The sequence below is a fragment of the Peromyscus maniculatus genome, chromosome 20 (genome assembly GCF_049852395.1).
Source record: "Peromyscus maniculatus bairdii isolate BWxNUB_F1_BW_parent chromosome 20, HU_Pman_BW_mat_3.1, whole genome shotgun sequence".
Classification (NCBI taxonomy): Eukaryota; Metazoa; Chordata; class Mammalia; order Rodentia; family Cricetidae; genus Peromyscus; species Peromyscus maniculatus.
The window spans coordinates 71,743,366-71,766,147 of NC_134871.1; the positions used below are offsets into that span (position 1 = coordinate 71,743,366).

Below are 22,782 nucleotides of genomic sequence, written 5' to 3' on the forward strand. Positions count from 1 at the left end.
CATGCCCACCCTAGTCTGAGGGTAGGTGTGGCTTAGCCAAAAGTTAACAAAACTCCAGATTTCAAGGACCATCTGATGCAGGCGGTGGGGGTGGGGGGTGTTTTGAGAGCCATTCTCTTGCCCTTCTGTCTACACACACCCCCAGATCTCACCTCTAACCTCCATAGGTGCTAAGGCTTTGGTGGGGATTTGCCAGATAAAGCCCCAGGGGGCTCATGGCATACTTCTGGGTCTTGTACGTGGGACTATAATACTCCAAACTTGGGAGAAAATTACACATGTCAGCGTCGTGTCAAGTACTGAACAAAAAGGAAGTCAGAGCCAGACAGTGATGGCGCATGCCTTCAATCCCAGCACTCTGGAGGCAGAGGCAGGCAGATCTCTATGAGTTTAGGGTCAGCCTGGTCTACAGAGAGAGTTCCAGGACAGCCAAAGATATGCAGAGACACTCTGTCTTGAAAAACAAAAAGAACAAAAAGAAGAAGAAGCCGGGACTAGGGGATTTTAAGAGAAATGGCACATAATAATACACAATCACCCTCATTTTGTGTCTGGGGATCACCCAAACCACGAAGCCGAAGTGACTGAAGACTTCCCTGATGGTTACTTGAAGCGTATGCCTGCTCCTTCAAGTCAAAAGGCAGAATAGAGAAGCCCAGTGCATTCTAGGTAGGAGCAACTCTCTTAGAATGTCTGTTGTATGCTCAACACCAGGAGCTTTTCTTGAGACAATTTTATTCTTCTCAGCCATTCTAGCAAAGAGACATTGAGGCTCAGAAAGGTTGTCTTTCTCTCCTGAGGTTCAACAGCTCAAAAATAATGGGCATAAGAAGCCAGTGCTGTAGGCTTGAGCTCAAAGCTCATGACCTTAGCTTTCTGTACACTGTTTTATGTGGGTGTCTACCCCATGCAGAATTCTCAGCCACCCACAGTTGATGACCCTCCAGAACAGCAGCAGGGTCTTGGGGAAACATGGCATACTCCAGCTCAGTCCTTTCTGTCCCTACTCTGTATGACTGGTGACTTGGTTTGTGTGACCCTGTCCTAACAGATATTCATTAAGTCATGGCATGGTCCTCAAAGGCCAGTCTTGTGCCATCCAATTAACTAAATACAAATTAGTGTAATTGTAAATTATAAACATATATAAACCCAGATCAAACAAGAAGAATGTTCTGTTCTCGATGTATATCCTGTGAGTTTATTAAAACAGAATTGCTGATACTTTGCAGAATCTTCAACCTGTAGATAAGAAACTACCGGTAGACACAAGCAAGAACTTCCCAAGTGAGATGGCTTAGTCCCTGTGGTAAGGGAAGTAAAGAAGAGGATTTTTGGGGTTTTTTCCCCCTTCTACATGGGGCACAGGCAAAGACAAGCGTCCACCAGGAGGTGACAATTGAACACTGGTCTCACACTCCCGCTGCAGCCCTGTGCACACACAGCTTTGGCTTTTGCTACTGCCCTTGGTGACCCTGCTTCCTTTGGCCACCTGCCCAAGCCTGGCTCTGAGGAGTAAGCCAGATGCTGTCAGGCATGGAGCAGGAGTGGGAGGGTGTGTTCGTTCAGAGATTTCTGAGTGCAGGAGGCGAAGCCTTCCCATTCAACCTGGGATTACAGATCCTGAGGCCTCTGTTACCGTCAGCCCCAACCTGCAGAGCAGTGTGGGAAAGGATCTTGCCTTCCCTGGTCAGGTGGGTTCCCTGGCCCCACTGGGTCACCTAATCTCAATTGCCCCATGGCCTGAGTCACTCTGAGGGAGCCAGAGCCAGCAGAGGGATCAGAAATCCTGCGTGGAGGAGGCCTGCGCTCGGGAGGCCCCAGGGAGCTGGAAGGTAGGTAGGGCTCTTCAGGCCAGGGCCAGAAAAGGTCATGGATCAGCTAGCTTGGTCTCTCGCCCCTGGCATGTGCCAGCAGGGGCTTTCAACCCTTCCCACAGCCAAACACTCTTGCTGAAGCTTTCAGACAAACAACAGGGACAGAAACCGAGCTATAGCACAGCAGCCCTACCCTTGCAGCTGGCCTTCCCTCCCCACCCGCCGAATCCCTCAACTAGGAGTGCCCCATGGGAAGGATCCCAGTCCACAGAGTCACTTCTGAGCTTGATGACAAGCTGGGTAACACTATATTGCTCAGTTTCCAGACCCTAAATTTACCTTCAGTGGGGCTGCTTTTGACTCTGCCATTAACTTCTGGTGGCTTTCAGGCACAAGTGTTCCCTCCAGATTCCCACCACCACCACCACCACTGGCAATCTTTCTCTCCCATGAAATAACTGTTTGGACTGACTGCCTACCGATTTCTTTTTCTCTGTGGGTAGCATAACCCATCGAGGAGCTTGGACTTTGAGGCAACATTTTTTTTTGGGGGGGGGGTTCTACATCCAGCTATGTGGCCCTAAAACGTCACTTAACCACTCTGTGCCTTATTTTCCTCATCTGGAAACGGGGTTGTTGGAGAGACTGGGTTAGCCTCTCAGAGTGCTTAAAACAGAGACTATTGGAGAGATTGAGTTAGCCTCTCGGAGAATCCAAGTGCCTAAGCTCTCATCCCCAAAAGTCTAAGAGTGCATGAGGAGCCCCTGGAGGAAAAGCTCAGTGGTGTTGGGAGTGTGGAGAGTCTTGTTTGCCAAGTCAAGGTGCTGTGTCCCCTGGCTGGGAAATAGGATTTGGTTCGGAATCTCGACTCGTATCCCCCAGCCTTGGCACCAACTTTCCTGAGTCCTCTGGGGAGCACAACTAAGAGCATAGACTCCAGTGCTCAGCAGTGCTCGGCAGTGCTCAGCAGCGCTCGGGCAGGAGAGAAGGCTCAAACCGAGCACAGGCTGTGGGCAGGGTGGGACAGGGAAGAAACAACTGGGCCTCCACCTTTTACATGTCAGTGAGGTGTGGAGTCCAGGCTGGGGAGGAGGTGCGGGTAGGTGAACAGGAAAGGAGGTGACCCAGGAGACAGGAAGCAGAGAGGGTGAAGGAACTTCAGTAGGAGAGGGACCTGGAAAGCCCTGGCCACCACTCATCTGTCACCACAGGGGGCACGCAAGCTAACTCCTAAGAGCCTCCATCACCTGAACTGGAAAATGGAGAGCCCTGTGTCCCAGATGAATCCTGGAGCAAAGTAATGTATCTATAAAGCACACAGTCCAATTAAATGTGTTTGTATTGGTGACCAGATGAGGGGAGCTAGGGGAGAAATCACCTGAGGAGTGTGCAGAGAATCCAGGGAAGGGGGGGTGCTTGGGGGGAGGGCTCCCTAAGCCACATGCTTCCCATGTCCCCTCACAGCTGTGGTTTCTACAAAGGAAGAAACTAGGCTCAGGACTGTGCCCAAGTTCACACAGCTAACAGTGGCAAAGGTGAGATCTGACCAAAGCCCGCCTGATTCTGAAGGCAGCGGGAGTGTAGGAGTCTGCACGTGTGCCCTGAGTGCTGCCCAATGGCACATGCCAGTTCCCCGGGGGTTCAGACTGGAGCCACAGGCAGCTTGCTGTAGTAGTTGCTGTTTATTGAGACACATCACAGGCACAGACAGGGGCTAGGACATGAGGTGGCAAAGGTGACATCTGGTGAGAAACTGAGGAGGTTGGAAGGCTCTGGGAACCACTGCTGCCTCCTCTCTCCTCCTCCAGCTTGCCCTGAACTCAGAGCAGATCTTCTGAGGTGAAAGAGTAGAAACAGACATCCTATTTCCTCTATCAAAATGGTCAGGTCACCCCAGTCATCCAGCTGGTGACCCTAACCTCCCTCCCATCCCACTGCATCACCAAGGAGAAAATCTGAGTAAAGTTGAGCCCTTTCCCAATTGCAAATCGTATGAAAATTGTGCACTAAGAATACTCAGCCTCCGCCGGTCCCGTGAAGGCGTGGCCAGCTCAAGGACCGCAGCCCAGCCCCGCCCACAAACCCTTGCTGCTAGTATCTCCGGCTAGAGGTCTTGACCGTGGTGGTCTTCCGCAGGATGGAGGTTCCCCCAGACACCTGCCCGCCCTTGGCAGTGCCGTAGCTCACGTTGGCACTGAAGCCACCCTTGCTGGCCGCGCCAGCCCCGCCCAGGGAGAGGCCGCTCCCGAAGCTAGTCGTTCCGCCTGCACACACCGAGGTAGAGTTGCCAGTCACCGCTGCAAAGCAAAGGCTCTGGCTTAGCAGAGCTGTCGGAGCCAGGAGGGGCCGGGGGATCCCAGAAATCCCCCCAAAGGACTAGAGCAGGGTAATGCGGCAAACCGCTGGAAGATCACACTGCCGGACCCCTTAACCCTGACTCTCCAAGAAGGGCACCTTAGGACCTTACCCGGGGGGGGGGGGGGAGAGAACGGGGAGGGGGGGACGGGAAGGGCGGGGACGGGGGGTGCCGGGCAGGGGCCAGGAGGGTGGCGGATACTTACAGATACTGACTGCGCTGGGACACTCTCCGGACATCCTAGGGGAAACAAGAGCCCGGAGTGGTCAGCGATCTAAAAATCCATGTTTAAACCTTTCCTCCCACCCCTTGCCTCTACACGCAACCAACTCGGTGCCAGGGCCTGAGGACAAGACCCGGAGATCTGAGTAGTAGGGGTTTGCGGCAATCCAGGACTCAAGGCCTCCCAGCAAAGCCTAAAGACAGTTCTGCAGGAGGCTTTGAAGCCTCCCTTCACTCCCGCTTCCTGTAGGGACACTGACAGCACCCCACATCCCTAAGGACAGAACCTCCTGTCTTTCCCAGCGGAAGGAGTTGAGCCTGATCTGGCCAAATAAACCTTGATGCTGAGTGGGGATACCCGGAAGGAAATGGATAGTCAATTCATCCAGGAAGTGAACAGCAGAAACCGGGGTTGGAGGAGAGCCCTGGAGCACTACCACCACCCTCCGCCCCACCCACAGACTCCAGGTCTCCCCAAGGGGTGCAGAGGAGCAGAGGGGCCCCCACCTGCTCTCCTCGCTCTCCAGCAGCTTGCGGTAGGTGGCGATCTCCACATCCAAGGCCAGCTTGACATTCATGAGAGACTGGTAGTCACGAAGCAGCCTGGCCAGGTCCTCCTTGGCCTGGTGCAGGGCTATGTCTAGATCTCCAAGCTTCTTCTTGGCGTCCTTGAGCGCCATCTCCCCACGCTGCTCTGCCTCTGCGATGGCGGTCTGCAGCTGCTGGCACTGCCCACGGGAAAGTGGCATTGGGAACACCTTCCAGGGTCGTCCCATTCATCCCTTTGCTCTCAAGCCAGAAGCCCCACACCCTACCCAACCAACTTGGGGAAAGCAGAAGGAGACATTGTAACTGAACGGGAATGAATAAGAGAACTGAGGAAACCCGGAAGTCTAATCACAGTCCCTCCTTCAGATCCCCGCAAGGCTTTGGAAGAAGTGAAATGAATAATACAACCTGACTATAGAAGAAGCCACACTGCTTGGCCATACCTACATAGAGTCAGCACCACAGACCCTTCTGCCCCGCCCCCTGACATCCTGGAGATGGGATAGACTTACCGCTTTGAAGGAAGTCATCCCACTTGCTCTAGCACTTATGCACTCTGTGACCTTGGGCAAGTCCCTTCCCCTGTCTGGACCCCAGTCACTTGTCCTGGGAGCCCCTTCCCAAAAGGAGCAGGTTGATCTTGATGAGTCAACCTTGGAGTTTTCCAGGCTGCCCCTGAGGCTTACCTGCTTCTTGGTTGCATCCACCTCACTCTGCAGTCTCTGGATGGTGCGGGTGAGTTCTGCAATCTCATTTTTGGTGTCTCGAAGGCTGTCCCCATGCTTCCCAGCTGTCACCTGCAGCTCTTCATACTGGAGGCCAAAAAAGTGTCAACGACCATTGAAAACCTGCTGGCTAACTGTTGGCCTCAGAGCCCACTCTCTCCTGGAAGTCCCGTGAGAGCTGAGTAGACCAGGTCCCAGGGTTCCAAGACCTTCAGGGGAGGAGTTCCAGCCACACCCTGCATACCCAAGCTGGTCCTCTGCTCACCTTGGTCTGGTACCAGGACTCAGCCTCGGCCCGGCTCTTCTGGGCAATCAGCTCGTACTGGGCCTTGACCTCAGCGATGATGCTGTCCAGGTCCAGGCTGCGGTTGTTGTCCATGGACAGCACCACATTGGTGTCGGACACATGGGTCTGCACTTGGCTCAGCTCCTAAAGAAACAGAAGTAGCTGCCACCAGAGCCCTGCTCCAAGCCTTAGACAGAAGCAAGGGATGGAGAACAGGACCCTTGCATGGCCTCGGAGGGACATCCAAGGCTTCCTCAGAATCCACTCTAGAAAGAATCTACCACTGAAAAAAGAACCTCCATCTCCTGGATGGCATAGGCATTCATCTTCACTGTTGATCCAAAGGCCTCCCGCTGAGAGATCTGGGGAGGGGAGCAATGAGGGGAGTGTCCCTTCCTGCCCTGTGCCATTCTGGCTCAGTGCTAGCACATTCACTGGTTTCTATGATCCCCACAAAAACCTTCCAGCTAGCCTGAAAACTACTTCTGTGCCCCCAGGGCAGGCAGCATGCTCAGAGCCACCTGCTACACCATCCATAGTGACCCTGATGAAAGGGAGGAGAGAGACTCACACCAGAGTACCAGGTGCAGGGGGAAGGGGTGACATTGGAACCAAACAGTGCCCGGATGGCTAGGGACAGTCTCTGCACTAAACTATGATGTTCTCAAGATATCCTTGCTTTTCTAGGGCCACCAACTTTTTAAAAGATGCTGTGGTGACTGGGAAGGTGATGTGAGGATAACGGAAGTTGAGGGTCTGTGATCTGTTCACCAGGTCACAACTTCATTGGCTCCCAGAGAGCTCTGCCTCAGTTGCCCCTTGGCTCCCTGGGCCGCTACCAGACTGCCCTTAACTCCATCTGGAAAGCTGCTTGCACTTTTGGACCTCTTCATAGACTCCCTGAAAGCAGAGTATCTTCCCTCCAAAAGACAACAGCTGCCTGTAATTTGAAACCAGCCTGGGCTACATAGTTTCCAAGCAGCCTGGGCTACATAGTAAGTTTCCAAGGAGCCAGGGCTACAGTATGAGTCTCTGTCTTGAAAGAAGATTTAAAATGCCTTCCATATTCTCACTGAGTCTCTAGCATCTCTCACACACAGCCCAGGGGACTGTGGCAGAGAAAGAGAGCGAGAGAGAGCGAGAGAGAGAGAGAGCGAGAGAGAGAGAGAGAGAGAGAGAGAGAGAGAGAGAGAGAGAGAGAGAGAGAGAGAGAGAGAGCAACACTCTTCCCTTTCTGAGCAGCCACTGTGGTGCGGTCGCCAGCCTGGCCACGCAGCAAGCAAGATGGGTTAGAATTCAGGACAAACTTCTTTTTCTGTTCCATAGAGAGATGGAGTCACTTGCCCCAAATCAAAAAGCAGTAAGAGAAGCCCTTGTCAACTCCTTGGCAGCCTGACCTCAGAACCTGAGATGACTCAGACCAAAAAAAAAAAAAAAGCTAAGAGATGGAGGCCAAAACCACGTCTAACTGACGTGGGATGTTGGCTGTGCTCTAAGCACAAGGGTGGGGGGAAATGGGTCACTGCACCTGCGGAAAGGAAAAGTGGCAGAAGTTGGGGGACAAGCTACTCCTGGCCTGCTGTGTACCCGCAGTCTCAAAGAACCTGACTTTCTATGTGTGTCATTATGGCGTATGGTGGCTGTGAGGGTTCAGATCAGACATGGCCAGGGTGCTCAGGAAATCCACTCATCTGCTCAGATTCCTCTGAAAGTTGAGAGGCCCCAAGGCCCCCTTGTCCCGGATGACTCATCATGGCCCTGTGTGCCTGTTGTCCTCTGGGACACACAGCCAGCATCACCTCCTGGCTCCAGGCCCCCAACCCCCCTCAGGCCACCACAGAGCAGCATGTGACCTGAGTAGAATCAACCTGGAATTTGTAAAGCAACAGGACAGAAACCCCCCACCCAATGGCAGCCTCCATGGTGACTGGTGTCATAACATAACATGGAGAGAAAGGTCCAGGTGTTCCGTGAAGCAGAACCAGTGAAAACAAGCAGGAAGATCCCCTCGGCAGGGAAAGCATGTGTCTCCACAGACATCAGAGACATGAAGGTGGAGGACAGTGGAGGTTGTCCAGGCAAACAAGCCAGAGAGACAGAAGTGGAGTCATAGGGGGAGCTGGATCCTTCGATGTCCCCCAGGCTGGAGAGGGGACTCAAACGCTGTTTTCATGTCAGTGAGACATTCAGTGAGAACCGGCTCACCCTCCAGGTTTCCTTTAGATTTGGCATGGCCAAAACCAGAGCGTGGAATTGAATCCTGAGTGCCAGATTGGCCACCATGACTGGCAAGAGAACCATTGGTCTGGTCCTCCTCCTTCCATGAAAGGAAGCCCTGATGGATGAAGAAGCCCCTTGTCAGGAAGTGATCCCCCAGATGCCTTCTCTTTCTACAGCTTCATTTCATTCTCCCGCCTACTCGATGTCCAGCTTGCCAACTCCCTGCCACCCCAGACACTGCGCCCTTTGATGCCAAATCCCTACCCAGCTGGGCCCTTCCTGTGTCTGCTTCTGGAGTCCGGCTCTTCCTTAAGATCTCGTGCAGGTATTGTCTCCTCAGAGGGCTTCCCTTCCTGCCCTCCAGAGCCCCCACCACAGCCTCCCTGTGCCATGGCACCCTGAGTCTGTCCCAACAGGGCTTTCCTCATTTCAGAACCCGGCCCCAAGGGCAGGAACTTTGCCTTACTTGTTATGTGGGAGGAACCCCATAAATGCTTGTTAAGTGAGCAAGGCAAAGCAGAAGAGAGGGATGCTGGGTGAGCCAGCCAGCCTTGTGCTTTGGATAGAGCAACGCCAAATCTGAAACACTGAGAACAGACAATTGAGCTTGAGGGTGGATAGGAGAGTCCTCACTCCTGAGAGACCACCAGGGAATCCCAGCAAAGGGACATGGGAAACACTCAGAATCCTTTATGGTGAGCTCCACCTAGCTAACCAGATGGAAGAAAGCAGAAGAGCCCAGCAGATCGGGAAATACAAGAGGAAATAGACACGGGGTTGATGTGTGCAGAAGACCTGGACGCTATCTCAACTACTGCGTCACCTGCCTCAGCTCCAGCACAGAGAACAGTCTTCAGACTGGAAACAGAAACCAAGGTAGACTTGGAACACGTAAGAGAGGGCTTGGTGTAGGCAACCTCAAAGTCCAGCCCAGGGGAACAGATCCTAGGAGGCCCCAGGGAAGGCCAAGGAGATGAACACTGAGCCATCCCAGAGAAACAAGGACGAAGAGTCCAGAGCCCAAGCGCAAATGCGCTGCTTCTCAGAGGGAAGAGATCAGGATGCAAATTAAGGAATTCTAAAACATGGAAGGAGGCATGGAGCCACCAAGAGTTGCCTGAGGAAATGTGAAACCAAACAGGTTTCATTTTGTATTTGTATTGTATTGCTGGATAGCAAAAAAAAACTTACCGTGAACACTATCTGACCACACCTTTCCAGAAATCCCAAAAATAAGACCAGGGGAGGGGGGGCGCGCGGGGGGGGGGGATCGCTCCGGCAGTAAATGTTTGTTGTACAAACATGAGTTAGGATCCAAGCAGCTGTGGAAAAAGCTTAGTGTGTGCCTTGTAACACCAGTGGAGTGAAGGGAGACGGGTGGATCCCCAAGGCTCAATGCAAGACCTTGTCTCAAAAGAATTATACTGGAGAGTACTAGAGGAAGATATCCAAAGTCAACTTCTGCCCCCCCCTTTCATTGCAAATAATTATGAATATAATTTAATTTAAAAAATAAGACAAGCCAGGTGGTGGTGGACCACGCCTTTAAACCCAGCACTTGGGAGGCAGAGGCAGGTGGATCTCTGTGAGTTCGAGGCCAGCCTGGTCTACAAGGCAAGTTGCAGGACAGTCAGGATTGTTACACAGAGAAACCCTATCTCAAAAAAACAAAAACAAAAAAAGGAAAAAAAAGAAAAAAAAGACAGGGTAATGTGCCCAGAGGACAGTATATTAAATAGATTGGGGACAGGTCTTCATTATGTATAGCCCAAGCTGGCCTTGAACTTGGGCCTCTTGCCTTGGCTTCCCAAGTACTGAGATTACAGCCATAAGGTACCGCACCACCTCGGTTAGGTGGATGTTGAAGTAGCTGAGGCGCCTTAGCTACACAATCTTGATTAATAAAATGACAGAATTTTGGAAAGTCACCAATGGAGAGCTTAGGGCTCTGTTCTTGACCTTGATTGCCTTCTTGCCTCCATCAACGACTTATGTGGGATTGTTGTCAAAGACCAAAACAGGAGGGTCTGGGTGAGTAACTTAGTTCACGGAGTGCTTATCTAGCATGCACAAAGCCCTGGGTTCAAGCCGGGAGTGGTGGTGTACACCTGTAATCTTAGTCAACACAGGAAGACCAAGAGTTCAGTCACTCACAGCTACATAGGAAGTTTGAGACTAGCCTGGGGTACAGGAGTCCCTCAAAAAATAATAATCATAAAAATATTTTAATTTAAAATTCTAAACAGAACATTTATCCAGTTATTTTTAAAAAAGGCACCACTAACACATGAGATAGGACGATCCAGTTCCCAAGTGCCTACATGGTATTGTTTGATGGTACACAGCCCAGCAGCAGTATAAGGGAGGAAGAGAGACATTAACTCTTGCGTTTTGTATAAAAATTCAGCTAGTACAAGGTGTGGTGGACCATGCCTATAATCTCAGTACTTGGTGGGCAAGCTGAGGCAGGAGAACAGCTGTGAGTGTCAGACCAGGATGGATTATATAGCAAGGGCTTGTTTGAAAAACTAATCGCTGGAGATGGAGCTCAGTGGCACAGCACTAGCCTTCACACACACATATACATACATACACACACACACACACACACTTTTTTTTTTCAACTACCCGATTATTGGAGAAAAGTGCATGTATATCACTCTTGAAAGCATCCATGTGAAAAATCTCCAGAAACTGTCTAAACAGCCAGAATGACAAGGTGATATCTAAAACACACTAGAGGAATGTTGGGGTGCAAGAATAGATGTCTGTTTGCCTTCCCTGCCCATCTGCTTGCTAAGTACTAAGAACTCTGTTGCCTGGCTCCTCACATCCCTCATGTTTTTGTTTCTTCATCGTCATAAGATTCAAGCCAACCTTTTGTTGTTTTTGTTTGATTTTGGTTTTGGTTTTTTTGAGACAGAGTTTCTCTGTGTAACAACCCTGGCTGTCCTGGAACTCACTTATGTAGACCAGGCTGGCCTTGAAGAGATCCACCTGCCTCTGCCTCCCGAGTGCCAGGATTAAAGGCGTGCGCCACCACCGCCCAGCCTTAGTCACCTTTTAACAGAGCTCTCAGTGGGGGCAACACCTGACCTCACAGGCAGTGAGCACCCTGCCTCCTGGAGAAGCTGCATGACCCCCGTCTGGGTGGCACAGAAAGGGGTTTTGCCCTGGATGGAAGGTTAGCTGTGAGGTCCCTGCTGCTGCTAGGAATATCTGCTTCTCTAATAAATTCCCACTAAGCTCAACCCTCTGGACCCAGTCTCTGAGGATCCCTGTCTCCTGGGATTGGTCCTGGACTCACTGAACTACCCACCACCCTACCTCACAAACCTGGAGCACAATCCCTGTTTTGCCTATCCCTGCTGCTCCAACCCCTGCCCCATTACAAACTGATCAGGCAAAGGGCACTGCCTCCACAGTTACTCTGTACCACAGCCAATTGGCTCTCAATTGGACCCATCGGTAGCACCTACATTATGGAGCTGTTAAGAGGATTATGCACAAAGTTGGCCCAGGGCCTGGCCCTGTTGAACGCATCTACTATATGAGAGGTAATTGATACTCATTAAAGGGGTGGGTTCCCAACTTTTTTTTTTTGAGATCGTGTCTCTCTGTGTCACCCTGGCTGTCCTACAACATCTTCATAGACCAGGCTGGCCCCAAATTCACACCACCTGCCTCTGCCTCCAAATGCTAGGATTAAAGGCTTGTGCCACCAAGCCTTGTCCAGTCCTGTAGGCTCCAAACTTTTACCAATTTAGTTACACTGGCGAGTTCACACCTCCATGAGAGACTCTCCAGTGATACATAAATGTATGCAAATCATGTCTGTCCATTTGTCTCCTCACCGCCTCAAAGAGATGTTGCAGGAATTCAATCTCCTGGTTCAAGGTGTCCACTTTGCCATGCAGATCCATTCTGCCCATATATGCAGCATCTACATCCTGAAGAGAGGGAGAGAGCAGAATGCTCAGACCAGAGTCCAGTTCTCTGCAGATCCACCCAGGCCCCTGGCAGCCAAAGGACCTCCTCCCCCAGCTTGGCCACCCCACACACCTTCTTGAGCAACACAAATTCGTTCTCCAAAGCAGTGCGCTTGTTGATTTCATCCTCGTACCTGTAACACAGAGAAGGCTCAGGTCAGCTCAGTCCAGTTCTGTCTTTTAGGCAGTGGGCTCACGTGACTCCCAGGAAGACTTGATAGGTTTCTCCCTCCACCCAGAAACACCTTTGGGGAACAGCTTAATGCTATCAACCAGTGAAGAAGCTGGGGTGATGTCTTTATTTAAACACTTTCTTCCCCTTTTGAAGAAAGGGACACCGAATTTGCACGATGTTATGGCACTGTGGGACTGCCATCTCTTTGGAGCCGAGCCCTCGGAGGCGCTACCAGACAGAACAGCTGTGTCAACAGTGATCAACCTCTGTCTCCACTTTCAACAGCATGCTGCCATTTAAAACAGTTCCCACCCAGCTGCTTCTGCTGAGACTATGGCTTAGAAATTGCCAGTGTCAAGTTATGGGGAAAGTTTTTTGTTGTTGTTGTTTTGTTTGTTTGTTTTTTGTTTTTGAGACATGGTTTCTCTATGTAGCCCTGGCTGTCCTGGAACTTGCTCTGTGGACTAGCTGGCCTCGAACTCAGAGATCCACCTGCCTGTGCCTGGGAGAAATTATTTTAAAATTACACTTAAATGTTATAAATATATGTACTGCCAACCATGTTGTAGGAAGGTCATTTGGATCTCAATTCAAACGCTCATCTTTCTGAGTTTATGGTATCGATGGAGCAGCTGAAAATTCCAAACTAGGTATTGCATGAGGCTGAGGAACTAGTATTCTGAACATTTTAGATATGATTGTGGCATTGTGTTTAAGTTTTGTTAGGTCGAGATAGGCAACTATAGAAACATACCTGTTGGGGTTTGAATTAAGACTGTGTGAGGATATAAGGAACTTGGGACACAGGCATAAGAACATCCGATGTTGGTATTTCTCAGAAGGGACTTTGGAATGCCACCAAACATAAGAAAGAGCATGGGAGTGCCAGTGGCCTTCCTCAGTTTCTAGAGAATAGTTAGGGCATGTGATGTTCCCGTACCTCAAATGTTTTTCTGAAGGAAAAATAGCATTGTTGTGCTTTATATAACCTTGAGCATGCTGGGCTGGGAAGCAGCCTCTTCTGCTGACCTGTAAACTTGTCATTGTTATAACTGTAGTAAGAAAAATGAGGCTTGGGCTTGGCTGCCCTCCAGGACCCTGGTTTCCTGTGTCAGTTCTGGCTTTACTCGGGAGAGGTGATTTAACCAACCTCTCACGTGTGCCTAGTAAACGTATTTATGAATAAAGTTACAAGATGACTAGACTTGCTTGGAGACAAAAAGGGAGGAGGCAGGAAAAGAGAGGGACAAAATGAGGTTGGCTGAGCCGAATGTCAATGACAAGAGCATGGGGTTAGGGACACTATTCTCCCCACTTTATAAATTAAAATTATGGGGGTTGGGGATTTAGCTCAGTGGTAGAGCGCTTGCCTAGCAAGCGCAAGGCCCTGGGTTCGGTCCTCAGCTCCAGAAAAAAAAAGAAAAAAAAATTATGAAATTAAGTGCAGTGGGTGACTCACATATGTATTCCCTGAGACTGAGGCAGGAGGATCACCAAGAGGTCAAAGCTAGCCTGGGCTAAGAGTGATACTTTGTCTCAAAAAGACAAATAATTATAGTAGTAGTAGCAGTGATAGTAGTAGTAGTAATAATAATAATAATAACAAAGTAAATAAATGAAAAAAACCACAAACATGCCAATGCCCCAGGCCCCCAGCAGGGGTCGCTCTCCCTGGGTTGGGGAGGGGGTGTTTCTTTTCCACAGTGTCACATTATGTCCCGTAGGGTAGCAAGTGTGTGCTCTCACTTGTTCTTGAAGTCCTCCAGATTGTCTTGCACGCTCCTCAGCTCCATATCCAGCCTCCCACGCTCGCTCTGCTTGGCATCCAGCTGCCTCCTCAGGTTGCTCAGGTAAGTCTCAAAGAAAGGTTCCAGGCTCTGGGCGACCACTGTGTTCTGGCTCTGCTCCTGCAGCAGGGCCCACTTGGTCTCCAGCACCTTATTCTGCTGCTCCAGGAAACGCACCTGGCCAGGGAAAAAAGGATGGGTGGACGTCATCTGGGGAGCCTCGTCTAGCTCCCCGGGGGCCGGCATCACTGAGGCGGTGCAGCATCACCTACATCTCACTGGGAAGGAACAATCCTGCTCAGATGACAGGTCCACACATGGAAAGGACCCAGAGTTAGCAAACACACTCCTGAGCTCATGTTAGTGTGCTGGTCACCTGGGCTAAGGACTTGGTTCTCTGTCTCACTTTCTCCCTTCTCGTGAGTAAAACTGGATGAGGTCAGTGTTTATCCTGCATCAAAGTCAACTGTCAAAAATATCAGAGAGATGGATGGGACTGGCAAGATGGCTCAGCAGTTAAGAGCACTGGCTGATCTTCTAGAGGACCCAAATTCAATTCCTAGCACCCACACAGCAGCTCACAAAAGAACCAAAAGTCACCGGGGAGAAGGTGAGAAGTGGGCGGCAGCACTTGCCTCATCCTCTGTTATCCAGGTCCCACCTCCACAGCAACCCCAGCCCAGTCACGTGACCAGGAGCTCTGTAGCAGGTGCACTTTGGTGCCCAAGACCATGCGGCTCTGCAACCTACTTCACGGTTTCATCTCTGCTGTCAAGTACCTGTGTGATCCTGGGCAAGTCACAGGACCACGCTAAGCCTCTGTTTTCATACCCTTGAAATGGACAAAGCCTCACCCACCCTGACTCCTCATGGAACCCCGTGGGTGCCACATGAGAAAGGGGATGGGGCCCTTCTGTGTTCAAAGTTCAAATCACGGACCCAATGAGCTATCCCTCAGACCTTCGTCGTGACCCCACTGCCTAGGCTCAGAGCCAAGGTACACAGTGCTAGCAGAATGCAGCAAGAAATGCTGGACAGTGGCACTGGAGCTATCCCACTCACCCTGTAGGTGAGACAAGGACCCAGGACACTCCCAGAGCGTAATAGTCAAACCGTATGGGTGGCCACCCTCCTCACTGTCCACCCCAGCCTGAGCTTCTTGGCTGGGACAGGGAACCAGAAAAGGATAAGTAATGAGGGTTTCCTTTGTACCCCATGTTCTGATTGTAACTGACCCCAAGTCTTCTCCAGCTGGAGAGGACAGACCTGGGATAATTGCAGGATTCCTCGGCCATGCATGGTTGCCCACAGCTATAAAATGACACAAGTCATTAAGGCCACCTCCCTAACAGGAACACTGAGGACCACACATGTTTTGATGATGAGGTAAGGCTTCTGCCTAACGGTGTGAAAGGATCCAACGCAGTCAGATGGGCTGGGCGCCTGGTCACCTGGGGCACTGTCACAGCAGAAACCTCAGCCATCAGGTTTCAACCCCAACTCAAGGTAGGCAGAAACCACAGTCATCCCACCCTGCCTGCCTAGTGCGTATGGCTGAATCTCCCTTTGCCCAGACCACCCTCCATTAGAGGTCCAGCTTCCAGCCCCCTCCCCCAATTGTGCCCCGCCCACCTTGTCGATGAAGGACGCAAACTTGTTGTTGAGGGTCTTGATCTGCTCGCGCTCCTGGGTGCGCACCCGCTGGATCTCAGGGTCTATCTCCACGTTGAGAGGTGTCAGCAGACTCTGGTTGACAGTGACTTCCTGAATTCCCCCAGGAGGACAGACTGGCCCAAATGTCTGCCTGCCAGCCCCTAGGCCCACATAGGCCCCACTGCCAAAGCCTCCTAGTGCCCGGCCAGAGGACGCTCCACCAGCCACACTGACAGAGATGTTCTTGCCTCCCAAATTATAGAGGCTCCGGCTGCCAAAGCCCCCAGAGCCAGGGCAAGAGCGGACCACACCGCCACTGCCGCTGCCGCTGCTCCTGGACATGGTCACCGAGCTGTAGCTGGTTCGCATCCGACTCCCGCCCCCTCCGCTGGCTGAGTTAGAGCTGAAGCCTCCCTTCGTGGAGTAAGTCTGTCGGGACACAGAGGACCTCATGACTGACGGCAAGTGGGGAAGCAGCTGAGGGAGCAGCTGGGAGTCGGAGGGAGCTAGCACAGTGAGCTGCTGAGCCGCCAAGGACCTTTTTATCTTTTCCCAGCGGGGCTGGCCCTGGGTTCCACATTCCTGCTGTGATTACCACAGGTGAGAGGGAGGGGCCTTGTGGGCCTGGGGGGGAGCCCCTCTCCCTGAGGATATGGGAGGGCCCCTCCCAGCCATCACCCAGACTGGAGCGCTGCACCTTAGCAGAGACTACTTGGGGCGAGAAGCACACACACCCCCACCCCCACCCCTAGCCCCCGCAGGCTCTCCTCACTTGGAACAGGATGATAGGGCTCCCACGGCTACCCTCACCACCCAGTGGCTGACTTGGTCTCCTCCTACCCAGCCCTGATGGCCTGCTGTCAATGGGGCTCTGTTTTGTGGGGTTTGTCCCAGGGCCCTGTGGTAAGCCAAGGCCCCGGGGCCCAGGGCTGTGCAGGTGGCAAGGGAAGACGCATTGGGCAATGGGTTGTGGAGAGAGTGCCCAGGCCTGCTCCAGTCCCACCCTCCCAGCCCACGGCCTCCTGTCTCTTGGCAGGTCCAGCGTGGGGGGCACAGGTGACAGCGAGGGGTGGGGCAGCTGCTCTTCTGTCTATCCTGGCAGGTGTCTGCTGGGTGGAAACCCTGTGTGGGGCAAAGAGGATCCAAGGACAAAAGGAGGGTCCCTGCCCAGACGTTGGTCTGGCTGGGCACACAATGTGGGTTGGAAGGCTCTGGCTCAAACTAGGCATGGTGGTACACACCTATAATCCCAGCGATACAGAGGCCAAGGTAGGAGTATCAGTAGTTCAAGGCCAGCCTGGGTTCCATGAGACCCTGTCTCAAAACCAAAACATAAAAAATAAAAGACAAAAAAGAAAAAAGAACAAAGGAAGGAAGGAGAGAGGGAGGGAGGGAGGGAGGGAGGGAGGGAGGGAGGGAGGGAGGAAGGAAGGAAGGAAGGAAGGAAGGAAGGAAGGAAGGAAGGAAGGAAGGAAGGAAAAGAAAGGCCTGGTCTCCTCAGACGGGGTATTATGGCTTAGGACCTCGGTTGTCTTTCCCAGGGCTAGGGCTAGAAGTGGGCAGGGATCTCTGACCACCCATAAGCTCCTCCTTGGTGGAGCCTTCCAGCACAGCCCAGCCATTTTGGAGTATCTGAAGGTGTACATATATCCAAGAGGCCCCAAATGGCTCATGCTGTACCCCATCATCCTTCTCCTTCCCTATCCACCAGGAGTCCGCATGCTCAGTTCCTAAGGGCAATGTCACTTTACATCATCTCCTGCTCTCTTCTCATTCAGGTTTCTAGAACCAAGCACAGCCGGAACAGCGCTGGAGAGACTTCAGATGCAGGATCCCAGGCCGTGGAAGAGGGCCTCGAGACCAGCCCTCCTCACCTCTTCATCGTTCAGGGAGAGGAAGAGTCCAGAAAAGACAGAGACTGGCTTAAGGCAAGGATGGGGGCAATGTTTACTCTGCCAGGCTAGAGCTGGGATGCTCAGCCAGCTTGGACCCTAAACAGAGAAGCGCAGGACCTCACTGAGGCTCCAAAGGAGGCTGAGGGATCTTTCACAGGAAGTTCAAGCAGCCCTCACTTACTTGAAGCACTGAATTCAGCTCCTACCTGGGGGGAAGAGCCACAAAACTAGCCCCTTAACACCACCAAAAAGATTGCCTTCCCCACTCGGAGTTAGGACACCAGGCATCTGAGAAAGCCCAACCCTCAACCTCTCTGCCTCGAAGCGCAGCCCACCATAGAAGTCTCTGGAGAACAACAGCCTTAGATGGAGCCATCTACTCCCACCAACCACCCCTCTCCTTTCCCCAGGCTGAGAGCACTTTCTCAGGCTCCCTTATCTCTGCCTGGCAGCGTGGGAGAGGAGATAGCTGTGAGTGGAGCTTAGCCTCCAGGCTGCTGTTGTGGTCCCCTAGGCAGGAAGATGATGTCAGTCAGTGCTGTGAGTCACCGAGTGGCTGAGTGGCTGGAGTGGTGGGAGTCGGGCTGTAAACAAGAGCATACCCCACCCCAAAGACTACACTCAGGCATGCAATTCATTTACGTATTTACTGGGCACACTCTCGGTACCAGGCTTTGCACCAGGCGTTAATAAGGTAGTGGCAGACGCCCATGCGGCCCAGGCCCACTCCTGGGTGACAAAGGTGTTGCTCACAGACAGTCTCGCCTTCCCAGCCAGCCAGATCACCACCGGCCCAGGAAGGGTCGTGTAAGGTTGCTTTGCCTCTTCAGCCCTTACAACCAGCCCTATAACTCTGCTGCTGCTTTTAGACATCAAACTCAAACCTTCTTTGGAAGTCTTTCTGCAGAGCACACACACACACACACACACACAAATAATAATAATAATAATAATAATAATAATAATAATAATAATAATAACAATAATGTAGAAAAAAGTTCCCTATTTGGTTGGTGTGATGGCTCACATCTGTAATCATGGTATTGGGAGGCTAAGACGGGATGGTGATGAGTTGGAGAACAGCCTGATTTACATAGTTTCAGGCCAGCTTGGAGAGTGAGACCTGTAAGCTCACATTTAATTATTTAACTAAAGAACCGGAAGAAGTCCCCCACGGGAAGCACAATGGAGGCCCCAGCAGTCAAGGACATTCTCAAGCCAGCTTCTGCGGTCCACTTCAGTGATATCTGTGCTTTGCATGGGCATTTAAGCCAGGTGCTGGTGGTACACACCTATAATCCCAGCACTCAAGAGGCAGAGCCAAGCAGATCTCTGTGAGCTCGAGGCCAGCCTGGTCTACAGAGCAAAATCCAGGACAGGTACCAAGGCTACACAGAGGAAACCCTGTCTCAAAAAAACCAAAACCAAAAAAACAAAAACAAAAAAAGAACCCACTCCCCAACCCCCAGACAAACACCCCCCAGCTGGTTTAGACTGTGGGTCCCTCCCCAATAGCCCCACCAAAGCACAGTGGTAAAGAAAATTGTCCTCACGTGGTGAAGGGGATGAAAGTATCCTGAGAAGCCACTCCATTGGGTTGCTCTGTCTGAGGCTGTGCTGTGCAGTGAGAGGTGGTGATGTTGTTATTGTTGTTGCTGTTGTTTCATCTGTCTATTTGTTCTGAGGTGGGATCTTACTCTGTAGCTCAGGCTGTCTGGAACTCACGACAATCTTCTTTCCTCAGCCTCCTAAATACTGAGGTTACAGACCCAGCTACCTCACCAGGTTGTTCTTAGCGTCTTCTTATGCATGAGGAGACTAAAGCATGGGGAGACTAACCCACTGAGGCAGGGCCACAGCACTAGGAGGGCAGCGTTTGGACCGGAGCACCCCCCGCCCCCATGTCTCCTGCACACGGTAGGCATGGCTTCTTCCCAGATAAGTGATGAAGAATCCGCGGCCACCTTTTCCCTGGCACAGCAGCAGAATTTCAAGACATCCCTCAGCCCGGGCCACAGAGCTGGCAGCATAACCAAGCTGTCCCACTCCAGGCCCCAGGACAGGAAAGGGAGCAGGGAAGAAATGTTAAAGAAACCCACACAGCACTCAGAGTGGGGAAGAAATCAGTCCTCCCAGAACCTCCTAGCCCCAGCCCCAACTCCCATGAGCCTGGCTTCCCTCAGAACTTCCTGAAAGAGAAGAACAACATTTCTAGGTTCAAGTTCAGACAGGTCCAGGGACCATCTAGGGCTAGGTACATCATTTCAAGTCCCAATGAGATCCTTTCCTGGGTTCAGGGGGGTGAAAATCCTAAAGATCCCAGGCTAACAGAGACACAAGATCTCCCCTTCCATGAGAGGGGAAGATGACAGGGGAACCAGATGCTGTAACACTGCACAGAACAGCTGGAGAAACAGATGCAGAAAGAGGGAAGGGAAAGGAACCAAGCTGCACTCCTGGGTTCCAGTCTCCAGCTTCTGGTTAGGGCCTTTAGACACTCTCTCCCAGTGAAGGATATTTAGACTAGGGTTAGAGTCTTGCCAAAACCTAGCCAAAAGATCTTCCAGGCCAGCCTGAAGACCACGGACAAGGGGGTGAAACAGCTGCTGGCTGGAGGACAAAGTCCATGCACCGTGTGGGCCACACACACAAATGAGATGTGTTGGGGAATATTAATTCAAAGTGTGTTGCATTTTTTTTCCTACTGCTTTTGTTAACAACTCAAAGATGTGTTTGATTAAAAAAATTAACCTGTGAGCAGGAGGCTGAGTCAGCAAGTAGCTGACGGAAAGTGGTAAAGAGAACCATGTGTAGCAAGAGTTTTTTAAGTGGGGACTGAGAGAAGGATGTGGGGTTTTTGGGAAGACACCAGCAAAGGGAGAAGGTTAGCTACTTGCTATTCAGCCTCTCTGAGCAAGCAGAATTCCACCTAAACTGTTGAATTGTGAGTTCTTTAGACTTAGATAAGTTCCCTTAGTAGCTTTGAAAGAGTCGGTGCCTGAGGGAACAAAATCCCCGCAGGCCATGGACCTTGCAGCTGAAGCCTTGCTTAAAGGGCAGCCACTGTAGATAATAAAAAAACAGATAGCAACAACTGGCACCCAATGGGTGGTAGAACCACATGGAAGGAGGGGTCATACCAGCCGGCTCTGCTGCATCTGCCATCTAGACCTCTCCACGCTAGCAGTCAGTGGCCACTTGCCCAGAGAAGTCAACAGAATTGGTAAGAGATTTGGGGAATCCTTTAGAAGAATAGGAGAGAATTAAAAAGAAAGTTTTTTCTGCATTAAGAATCGGAAACATAACAATGCACCGTGCTAGGGCTCTATAAACTGCTACCTTAGAAGGCTTGAAATTAGAAGCAGGTATAGAAGATAAATAAGATAAATGATTTAACGGACACTGATATAATACCGATAATAACTACTATCAGTATGGTAATTATCTTATCAGTAATAGCCTTGGTGGGGTTTTTTTTGTGTGTGTGCTAAATATGGCAAGAGGATTAATAGGATGCAGGCCTTGGAAAGATATACAAAGGACAAAAAGAAAAATGCTCAGACACAGACAGGAATTTAGAGCAAAATTCACCATACCATTGCATTGTGAAACTGGAGAGGAACAGCCTAAAGTTATTAGAACACCAACTTTAATATATCCAGTTACTGTTCAACAACAACCACCAGATGATTTGTATCACCAAGGCTATGTACAAGTTAACTGGAATCATGTAGATATGTTAGACTTAAAGAGATTTAAGGAAGCAGTAGTTCCACATGTTATGCATTCACCCTTTGTAAGACAGATGTTAAATTCATAGGCAACTAGGAATAGAATTATTCCACAAGACTGGAAGGATTTATTTTCAGCAGTATTAGAAGCAGGTCCTCAATTACAATTGAGAACATAGTAGAGAAAAGAAGCCAGGGCCCTGGAACAATGAGGTAGGGCTAAAGGTCATGAGATTTCCCAAAACCAAATTTTTGGTGAGGGTCAATATGCTAATTTGCAAAGATATTGGATGATAACAACCTGATTTTATATTGTATAGCAGCTTTGAACGCTTGGGACAGGGTTGAAGAATCAGGAAAGAAGACTGAATCATTTACTAAAATTATACAAGGCCCAGAAGCTTTCACTGACTTTTTTACACAGATTAACATCAACTGTAAATAGAATGATATCTGATCCAGACACTAGACAAATATTAATTGAAACTTTGGCTTTTGAAAATGCTAATGCATGCCGGGCAGTGGTGGCGCACGCCTTTAATCCCAGCACTCGGGAGGCAGAGCCAGGCAGATCTCTGTGAGTTCGAGGCCAGCCTGGGCTACCAAGTGAGCTCCAGGAAAGGCGCAAAGCTACGCAGAGAAACCCTGTCTCGAAAAACCAAAAAAAAAAAAAAAAGAAAAGAAAATGCTAATGCAGGATATAAAGGGGTGATTAGGTCTTTAAGGGCAAGATCAGCACCCATAGAAGAATGGATTAGAAATACAGTTGATAATGGCTCCTATACTTCTTCTTTTTTTTTTTTTTTTTTTTTTTTGGTTTTTCGAGACAGGGTTTCTCTGTGTAGCTTTGCGCCTTTCCTGGGACTCACTTGGTAGCCCAGGCTGGCCTCGAACTCACAGAGATCCGCCTGGCTCTGCCTCCCGAGTGCTGGGATTAAAGGCGTGCGCCACCACCGCCCGGCGGCTCCTATACTTCTAATGATGATACTTGGATAGGAGCACTGCTTTCTCAAAATATAAAGAAAAGTCAAAATGTTAAGTGTTTTACTTGCAGTATACAAGGTCATCTGAAAAGGGAGTGTAGGCAAGGTACTCCTAGAAACAATGTTTATTCTAGAAATAATTCAAACAGAAGGCCCCAGCCTTCTGAAGAATGCAGATCAATAAGGGATAGTCAGGGTAGCCTTTTGCCATCTGGAAATGCCCTGCAGGGCCTCTTGCAGGACCCAGTATCAAACATAGTTCAATCATTTCCTTCCAACATTAAATGATTTAATACCTGTGGTTAAAATCCATACTTATCTGGATGCCAGAACAGCTTTAGAAGATAAAACAACATTTTCAGGAGAAACCATAAGCAAATATTTTGGCAAACTT

The 22,782-nt window shown here is 50.6% G+C and overlaps 1 protein-coding gene across 1 annotated transcript; it reads right to left on the reverse strand.

Moving 5' to 3' along the window:
* Positions 1-3,461: 3,461 nt before the first annotated feature.
* Krt79 (keratin 79) lies at positions 3,462-16,293 on the reverse strand. The gene is made up of 9 exons (XM_006981869.2): positions 15,759-16,293; positions 14,086-14,303; positions 12,238-12,298; positions 12,030-12,125; positions 5,935-6,099; positions 5,631-5,756; positions 4,903-5,123; positions 4,379-4,413; positions 3,462-4,114 (listed from the first exon to the last, which is right to left on the reverse strand). The coding sequence occupies exons 1-9, from the start codon at positions 16,230-16,232 to the stop codon at positions 3,909-3,911; spliced, it is 1,602 nt and encodes a 533-aa protein (XP_006981931.2). The 5' UTR covers positions 16,233-16,293; the 3' UTR covers positions 3,462-3,908.
* Positions 16,294-22,782: the final 6,489 nt, after the last annotated feature.

What these genes read in the sequence shown, in the direction of transcription:
- Krt79 (XM_006981869.2), bottom strand. Translation starts at nt 16,232, where the DNA reads ATGAGGTCCTCTGTGTCCCGACAGACTTACTCCACGAAGGGAGGCTTC. An exon ending in CTGGAGGACTTCAAGAACAA is followed by an intron (nt 12,299 to 14,085) that starts GTGAGAGCACAC and finishes TCTGTGTTACAG; the next exon opens with GTACGAGGATGAAATCAACA. An exon ending in TCCCAGCGCAGTCAGTATCT is followed by an intron (nt 4,115 to 4,378) that starts GTAAGTATCCGC and finishes TTTGCTTTGCAG; the next exon opens with CGGTGACTGGCAACTCTACC.